The 8625-nt window shown below is 36.3% G+C and overlaps 1 protein-coding gene across 2 annotated transcripts; it reads left to right on the top strand.

Annotated features, from left to right (window-relative positions):
* The first annotated feature begins 1057 nt into the window (after positions 1-1057).
* LOC119779262 (claudin-15-like) lies at positions 1058-8065 on the top strand. Of its 2 annotated transcripts, none has more exons than XM_038278835.1 (5): positions 1058-1508; positions 4460-4624; positions 7272-7353; positions 7456-7566; positions 7638-8065. In XM_038278835.1, the coding sequence occupies exons 1-5, from the start codon at positions 1292-1294 to the stop codon at positions 7735-7737; spliced, it is 675 nt and encodes a 224-aa protein (XP_038134763.1). In that variant the 5' UTR covers positions 1058-1291; the 3' UTR covers positions 7738-8065. The 2 variants fall into 2 exon arrangements, with proteins under 2 accessions (XP_038134763.1, XP_038134771.1); XM_038278843.1 differs by lacking the exon at positions 1058-1508 and adding an exon at positions 2867-3426.
* Positions 8066-8625: the final 560 nt, after the last annotated feature.

Genomic DNA, 8625 nt, shown 5'->3' on the forward strand with positions numbered 1-8625 from the left:
TTTATATTTTAACTCTTCCCTATTATGTTATTCTTATACATTATACACAAAGGTCCTCATTTGTGTGACTATTTTCAATAATCTTTCTGCTGCTGTAAATTTGCCCATTGTGGGACAATAAAGGGATTTTCTATACTATAAAAGGGTTAGAAATACATAAGTAAATCTAAACAATGTATGTATAAAAATATATCTGCAAAATCTCTAATATTCAACAACAAAAAATACTTAGTTAAGCATATTGTGCAAAACAACAATAAAAAAATTAAACTCCTATCAGATTTATAGTTCCCACTCTGCAGATCTATTAGAATCTGTCCTTAAATTACAGCCAAACTCATTTACACAATAACAGATAAAAACCTTTAGATAAATCAAACACTACCGCCACATAGCCTATCTGACTCAATAACCATTAAAACAACTATTTTCATTCATTTCAGACGGAACTATTCACAGAGTTGTATTATATTAAACTGAACTTCCAATTTTCACCACTGTTCTGCGCCAATTAACATTTCCTCTGATCACGGAGCAAATCCCCATGATGACACAAAACTTGTCTTGCAGCAAAACTTGTTAATGCTTAACCGGAGTTGACAAAAAAAAAAAGGATAAATTGTTTCACACTTCTCTCGGCTCTCACTGTTTGCTCTGTTCTCAGTTTAGTATTTCCACATATGTAGCCTAAGTATTTACTTTTGATCTCAAAATAACCTATTTTCGGATTTTGGCTACCAAATAATTCTTCAAAACCGGAAAGGGGGCAGGGAGGGAAGATAATTTGATCAACTCAGACAACAATGGCAAATCCTTAAATATGATGCTCGCTTATATGCAAAGTTTAATGGCCAAAAAATCCACTTATTTTCACTCAATTTGTAGATTACTTTCTATAATAAAACTTCTAAATAATTAAAATACAGAAGAACAAGGTAATACAAATAAATCAAGAAGGTAATGTAAGAAATAACTTTGTTATTCATTTATTTTTTTAATTGGTACTTATAAAGTTTTGTGCTTAAATACTGATTTATTAACTCCTAGGCACGTGCTTGTGTTTGAAAAGCCATCAATTTTGGGCGGGAATAGCACACTTAAAATGTAACTACAGCAACAAATCAATGTTCAAATTTTCAGGTTTGGCTGTTGCAAGTGGAAGAAAAAAACAAAACCCTGAGTCAGTTCTCACACTCCCAAAATGTATATCAGACACAGATGTAGGATATAGAGCTCCTGGCAGAGGTAGGGTCCATCACATTTAATTATTGATAGAAAATTACTTTGCAACATGCAGGAGTTTATCGAGGTTCTAGCACTTTTCCTGGGCTTTGGGGGCTGGATACTGACTTACGTTTCACTGGAGAATCATTATTGGAAAGAATCGACGCAAGATGGGAGCGTAATTTTAACCTCTGCTATTTATGAGAACCTCTGGATGTCTTGTGCAAGTGATTCTACGGGGGTCTACAACTGTCGGGATTTTCCATCCCTCCTTGCCCTTCCAGGTAAGTGAAGGAATTGACTAAAAGATTGATCTCTGCAAAAATTAAAGGGTATATCTGGGAGAATTTGCAAACATGAATTTTGCAATGCACACAGTTAAATGACTTTATTAAGATAGAATAATCTTAGCTTACATCAGTATTTTGCCAACTGTAATATTTGCTCTCTTTTTATTCTAAAGATTCAGCAGAATCAAAATAGCTGACTGAGCATTTTCCATCCAAGCGTCAATGCAGAGAAAAGGCTGGTTTCTATTCTCATGGAACCCTTTTTTTTTAATAAAACAAATCGCTGTAAATTATGCACCTAATTTTCTTTTTACTCAAACTAAACATTAATATTTGACTGCATGCATCTGTAATATTAAACAGTAATGGGAGATTCAACCAGTTACCTCTTCAAACTCTAAAGTTATTTAAGTTTATTTTGAGATTTTGGTGCAAATCTAAAAAAAAATAAAATAAACTAATTATTTGTCTGATTTTTAATTGATTTTATAGGTGTGTGTAGAGTTTCAAGTCCTGTAGTTTGGTGGAACCATTACTACTGGTATTATAGAGAGAGGTGAATGTAATAAGCCATTGAAGCATGATGTAGCATATTTGATTTTTGAGTTTTTGAGACATTACTGTGGCATTTCTTTTTCTTGAAAATATTTAACCATCCTATCAGATACATGTAGTAAAAAGAAAATGCATAATAAAATGCACAGTAATGCTTAATCTATCACAAATGATATAGATTAAAGCTCCTATAAATTAGTAAATATTATTTGTTATTTGTCGGAATGCGCAGTAAAGCCTAAAAATATGAATATCCTGAGAAATTATTACATGATTTAGGTTTTTCAAAATTAAACTGTAATTTTTCACTGTCTCTAAATATTTTTCTTGGACTTTGTGAGATCTAGAAAACATTGAGTAGAAGATATCAGCCCAGGTTAGCCTTTAATTTTTAGAGATATTCATTGAGCAGCCACAAAAAAGGACTGAGATCAAACAGTTTATAGTCCAGATGAATGACTTTAAGCCCTCAAGAAGAGTGTAAAATGGTTATGGCAGGTTTTACTGCACTGGTCTAGCGAAACGGTTCTCTACAGGAAATGTCGTTAAAGAAAAAGGAAGTTAATATTTCTTTCAAGCTTTGATGATTTATTTCTGGATGATAGGCAAGCAAATGCCCCCCCCCTCCTTTCCATCAAACTTGGTAATCCCTGGGTCAATATTTAATTACCAACCCCCACCTCTAGGGGCTGCACGGTGTCCCATGATGCTTTCCCAATCAGGGAGTTTTAAGGAGTTGGAGCTTGACTTGAATCTCATCAAGAATTTATTTAATATTGTTGACATAGTGTTCAAAGCAAATGGCCATAGGTGATACATAGTGTTAGGTCTATAGACTTTGGTGAAGAGGTTTGAAAGGCTTAGGCTCTTTGTAGTTCCCCAAGTTAGGTAAACAGTTAGCCTTTCAAAAGTTTCAATAGAAAGTTGAATAATAGGGAAAATTATAAGTGAGGTACATGGAATTAATCACTCATTTGAAGGGTTTTGTAGCACCTTAGCGCAAGGTTTGCTGGGAACTGGTTTGTGGACCTGTGGCAAACAGACCCTTAGGCATCAAGAGAGCTTCGCTGGTTTAATTTATTAATTCGTCTTCCTCTGAGCGGATCATTTCAAGACAAGCCAGAAAAAAGAAAGGACAAAATGAATCCAATGGTGGAAGCTTTTGCTGCCTTTTTGGGCTTTTTGGGTTGGATCATGGTTGGTGTGGCCCTTCCGAATCGATACTGGAGGGAGTCTAGTGTGGACGGTAATGTTATCACCACCTCGACCATCTACGAAAACCTGTGGATGTCCTGTGCAACTGATTCTACCGGGGTTCACAACTGCCGAGACTTCCCATCTTTACTCGCTCTTAATGGTATGTGGTCCTCACAAAACCGCGTTGATAATCCACAGTTAATCTGATCAGAAATCCTGAGATTGAAGAAGGCTGACTAATCGAACCATCATGTAAGAAAAGACAAAAATTAAAAGTCACAAGAGACTATGGCCATAAGTCTTAGAAAGTAAGAATAGATTACAGTCTTGTTCAATTTGACTTTATCTAGATATGAGCATGGAGCATTTTAGAGCCAGAAGCCTTGTATTGTAGTGTCTATAGCATGTTGTAAACACATAAAATATCAGATATGATCAAGTGAAGGAACAAAGGAAAGAGTGCCGCACTAATTACAGCAGCAAACAAGAGGAAAGAAAATGTCATAGAAGTTTAAAACTCTTTCGAAGAGATTCATTCAGTCATAAACTAACTCGGCAGACTGGCTGAACTTGTCTCCCAAAACAACATATGACATAGTTTAAGAAGTCATAAAAGGATAAAAACATTGTTTGCTGTGTTTTTTGTTCACACAGTTTTACACAGTAAGAAGATATAATAAAAAAAAAAAAAGTGCACCGATATTATGACAGCATAAGGATTACTTGCTATTTTCTTTGTTCATCGCACATCTAAGAGGGACTTTTATTTAGTGGTGAAAGTATAAATTAACTTTGAATTTTATGAAGCCTTGTTTTGCTGTTACAAAGCTGAGGAAACAAACGCACTGGTCTCAAGACTATTGACAAAACTTGTGCAACAGTGAATAGTGTGGCTGAAACCACACCTACGTATGTTTCCCCATCAACCTTACTGTTACTAATGGAAACCACCTTTGAAAAATTGACAAGTTCTGGTGGATTAATATTTAAAATGTTCAAGAAAAGCAACAAAAGGTTATTGAATTAAATGTTTAATAAATTACAGTGAATTTATACCATTTTATAAGACAAGTCAAACATATCAATACACCTATTGGTTACAGTTTAATATTGGTGTGTGCATTTTTGAAACACGTATTATTTCGCAGGTCTCAGAGCAAATACCTGATGTATGACTTAATGTTTTCATACAGGGTACATTCAAGCCTCCCGGGCGCTGATGATTGCCTCCATTGTGTTTGGGACGTTCGGCCTTGTGGCGTCTCTTGTGGGGATGCAGTGCAGCAAAGTGTGTGGAGAAAACTACGTCCTGAAAGGGAGGATTGCGGCAATCGGAGGGGTGTTCTTTTTACTCCAAGGTAAAAAGGTCTTAGAAAAGAACTCAAATTACTCAAACGTGATAAAAGGAATAAATAATAGGTTTGGTCCCCAGAGCTGAATAACCAAAGAACAGTGTTAAGAGAGCTCAGCCTAACCTCTTCACATTGAACACTTTGCTAGGTAAACATGTCAGGCTCTCCAACCTTTGTGTACCGAAGACAAGCTATCAGTAAATAGTTGATCTTTTGAAAAGGTTATCTTGCTCCTAATAGAACTGTCTGTTCACAGAGGACCTTTATTAACACTGGTCTGTGAATTGTTGAAATAAAGGTGTCGAATTCTAGGTCAGTGTTGGTAGAAAGGGCAAATCAAGCTTTAGCTTAAACCGCCTATTTAAAGACAGCAAATCAAGGAGGAAACCTTGAACATTAAAATTGGCTTATTTTGGGGTTGGAGTTTGTTTTTCTTTATTCTGGGTGAAAAAAAACACACTTTAAAAATGCCTTTAAAATTGGGATGTTTGATAGTAAAAAAAGATAATTAGTTGTTAGTCTTTTCCTGTCAGCCTTTGACTGAGGGTAATAACTAGTGTTGCACCAACGCCATTTTTTGGCCCAGATACCCGAACCTGGCTGTGCAGTATTGGCCGATACCATCTGTTTGAAATTGATGTGTGTGTATATATGAAGAACTGCATACTACTTGGATGTAAAATAATTGCCATCATGGCTTTGTCAAACTGCTGCTTACCTTTGTGAAGCAGGAAAAAGTCTATGGTAATACAGTAGAAGTTTTTATTGCCTACCTGGAATGGGTGACAATAGTTGAATAAACTTTTGGCTCTCAAAATGGTATCGATGCCCTATTTGCTGGTACTCGCCTATACCGATACCACCATTTTAGTGCTGAAACAGGGCCCCGCCCGATACTGGTATCGGTGCAACACTAGTAATAACAGAAGTTGGTATCAGATTCACAGCTTATCATTAATAGTAGTGATGTCAGATGGCTTAGTATGCGAGCCACTACTGGTGTTTGACAAAGGTTTATTGCTTATTTGTCTATTCAGTCCATGAGAGTGAGCGCCACCCTCTGCTCTGAACAGTGTGCCTTGCTAATAACAGCAAGTCTGGTACCTTATTTCTGATTTTTATCAGATGATAACTTGAAAGGCCCTAAATTTATTCTGAAACTCTGACTGACTTTCATGTTGCCACCAAAGAAAAAAAGTGGATATGCAATAACTTACGCAACACTGCTTAACTTTCATCAAAGTATCAATTTAGTTTGGGAAATTTTACATGATTTCTCTGGTCAATATTTCACATTTGCCCTATATGAATTCCCCTAGAAGTAACGTGAAAGAGGCCAATTTCTCGCTGAATGAGTCCTGTGACCCAGAGCGCCGCTTTACAGCAGTTCGAGTGCAAGACATGTGAGCTAACTGAGCTGAAAGTTGCTCTTAGCCAACAAAACAGATATGACTCCTACCTAATCAGACATATTTTTTGGTTCTCTGATGTAGGATTTAATCTAGAGGGATAAATTAGGCCTTTTCTTTACAAGAAACTCCATGTTTGCTAAAAGTTACAGTGTTGATTTAAAACAACATTACAGTTGTCTAATCATACTGACACCTGTGGCCAAGACACAGAACTGCAGGATTCTGCAGTTTGTTCTCGTAGAACCCGCTAATACTTAGAACAGAATAATCTGCTTAAAAGAAGAGGTTTTACTCATAGACATACTCCTGGTACACTCCTGAGAACTGGACAGAACTATTTAATATGGTCAGTGTTAACTTGTATTACCTTCTGAGTAGAAAGAAAACCATTTGAGGGTTCCTTTTTATTCCAAACTTGTCTCTAAGCTCCCTCCAAGACTCAAATGCATATCCAGTGTTGACCATTGTCTTTCCCTGGAACCAGTCGCTCTCAATCTTTTAAAGGCACTAAATAAGTTTGACATTGTTGTCCAAGTTGAGCTGGATGGCTTCTGCGTATCTACAAAATCCCTCTTGATTAAAAGGCTTCAATCGTCCATTTTAACATGCACACGTTACTTCCACCGAGCCACGCAGGAACTCCCAAAGTACATTCAGGGAAAATAGGCTTACAGATTCATTGGCGCTAACCTACTGAGGTGTCAGTCTACTGATTAAACAATGTTTTAGTCATAAAGGGTAAAATTAAAAGGATATTTTTCACTAAACACTTTCAAAATGTCCCTTTAATAAACTGGTTAAAATTCTCAGTCATCCAGATCATAGTCATTCCAAAAAAAGTAAAAAAGAAAACGAATAAAAAAAAACAATCTAATGCACTTTTGGCAACATCTTCAATCAGCGAAACATCTTCAAACTTGGAAACAAAGTGCAATGGATTGGTTTTGAACTTTTTTTGGAGTCTCTTTAATGAACAAAATAGATAGAGGTGAGTATGGGTTGGATCTGGAGCCAATTTGCGTACTCTTAAAAAGCTATTAAAAAACTTCTATTTATTCTAGAAATATTTAAACTTGTTATCCACTTTTATTCCAGGCCATTTTTTTATTATGTATCAAGTACCTTCATTTACATGAAAACATTTTCCAGCAATCACCAGAACCATTTATATGCCACAAGTGTGATGTCTGTGTGTTTAACAATCATTAATATGCTTAAAAGAAACTTTTGTGTTTCCAAAGGGCTTTGCACCATGATTGCTGTTTCTTGGTATGCAGCCAACATCACCCAGGAGTTCTTTAATGAACTTTATTTAGGAACAAAGTAAGTTAACAAGAACATTACACGTCAGAACAACAGTTATGTCCAGTTTACCTTGAAATAAGCCAAAGATAAGGAAATATGAGATAAACTATCGTGTTACAGGTATGAGATTGGACAGGGTCTGTACATCGGCTGGTCGTCTGCTGTACTTGCCATCTGTGGAGGTTCCTGCTTGTTATGTGCTTGCAAGCAGAACTCTCCCAGTGAAAAGATGTGAGTATCTGTCCTTGCATCGTGTAGCGCACTTTAAAAGCCAGTGCTGAGCCGTATTTTTTTTCTTTTAGATCCTACCCATACCAGCCAGCCTCCAGGGGACATGTTCTGTCAACTGTGGCAACGTCTCAGTCTGCACCGAGTAATTATAACAGGAACGCGTATGTGTGAGGGTCCTCCAAGGAGAACCCACTTCAGCAGATCCTTTCTTTTCCTTTACCTAACATAAAGGTTTAAATCACTAAGAAATTACAGTGTGAGTAATTAATGGAAATTGATTTTAGGAATTCACTGTAAACTGTATCAGATATTTTATCCCAAGCAATGCGTTACAAGATTTTTAATGTTTAAACTGTTACTGCAACTTAACTTTCCTTTTCTGTACTTAGATGATTTGTACTCAATAACAATCAGCAGGCTTAAAGATTGATAATCCTGTACTTTTTATACGACTAGAAGCGATAAAGTTAACTGAATAAAGAATATGTGATCATGTTAATGTAAAAAATGTTTTTAAGTTGTTTTTCAAATTAAAAAAACATATATTGTACCTGTTCCATTGTAACATTTTATCTCCCTAAAAAAGTCAAACAGATAAAAACCTTGGAAGGCTACGGATCAGAGTAATGATCCCCATTAATGTACCGGTACACTGCAAGGATTACTAACATAAGGTTTGGTAGGGCTGGTTGTTAAGTGTGCTCAATAAATAAATATGACTCATTTCTATACATCACTTCTAGACATATTATTCTAAATCAAAGATTCAGAATAATATGCAGCCGGATTAATATCTTTAAAAAGTTGCAACCGGAGGGTTGTCGGTTCAAGCCGACATTGCTGTCAGTGACATTGTGTCCTCGGGCAAGACACTTCACCTGCATTGCCTACTGATGGTGATCAGAGGGCTCAGCGGCGCTAGTGTGCGGCAGCCTTGCTTTTATCAGTGAGTTATATAAGTGCAAGCCATTTACCATTCTTTTTCTGTATGGAATAAATGTCTTGATTCATGTGTAGTATGTAACAAGCTAAGACAGAGATCCCCCATCAACATTAAGA

The sequence above is a fragment of the Cyprinodon tularosa genome, unplaced genomic scaffold, assembly GCF_016077235.1.
Source record: "Cyprinodon tularosa strain WSP-4 unplaced genomic scaffold, ASM1607723v1 ctg1017, whole genome shotgun sequence".
Classification (NCBI taxonomy): domain Eukaryota; kingdom Metazoa; phylum Chordata; class Actinopteri; order Cyprinodontiformes; family Cyprinodontidae; genus Cyprinodon; species Cyprinodon tularosa.

Excerpts from the sequence above, each read along its gene's own strand:
- LOC119779262 (XM_038278835.1), top strand. The coding sequence starts at position 1,292 with ATGCAGGAGTTTATCGAGGTTCTAGCACTTTTCCTGGGCTTTGGGGGC. Across the intron at positions 1,509-4,459 it reads ATCCCTCCTTGCCCTTCCAG|GGTACATTCAAGCCTCCCGG; the intron begins GTAAGTGAAGGA and ends GTTTTCATACAG. Across the intron at positions 7,567-7,637 it reads AACTCTCCCAGTGAAAAGAT|ATCCTACCCATACCAGCCAG; the intron begins GTGAGTATCTGT and ends TTTTTCTTTTAG.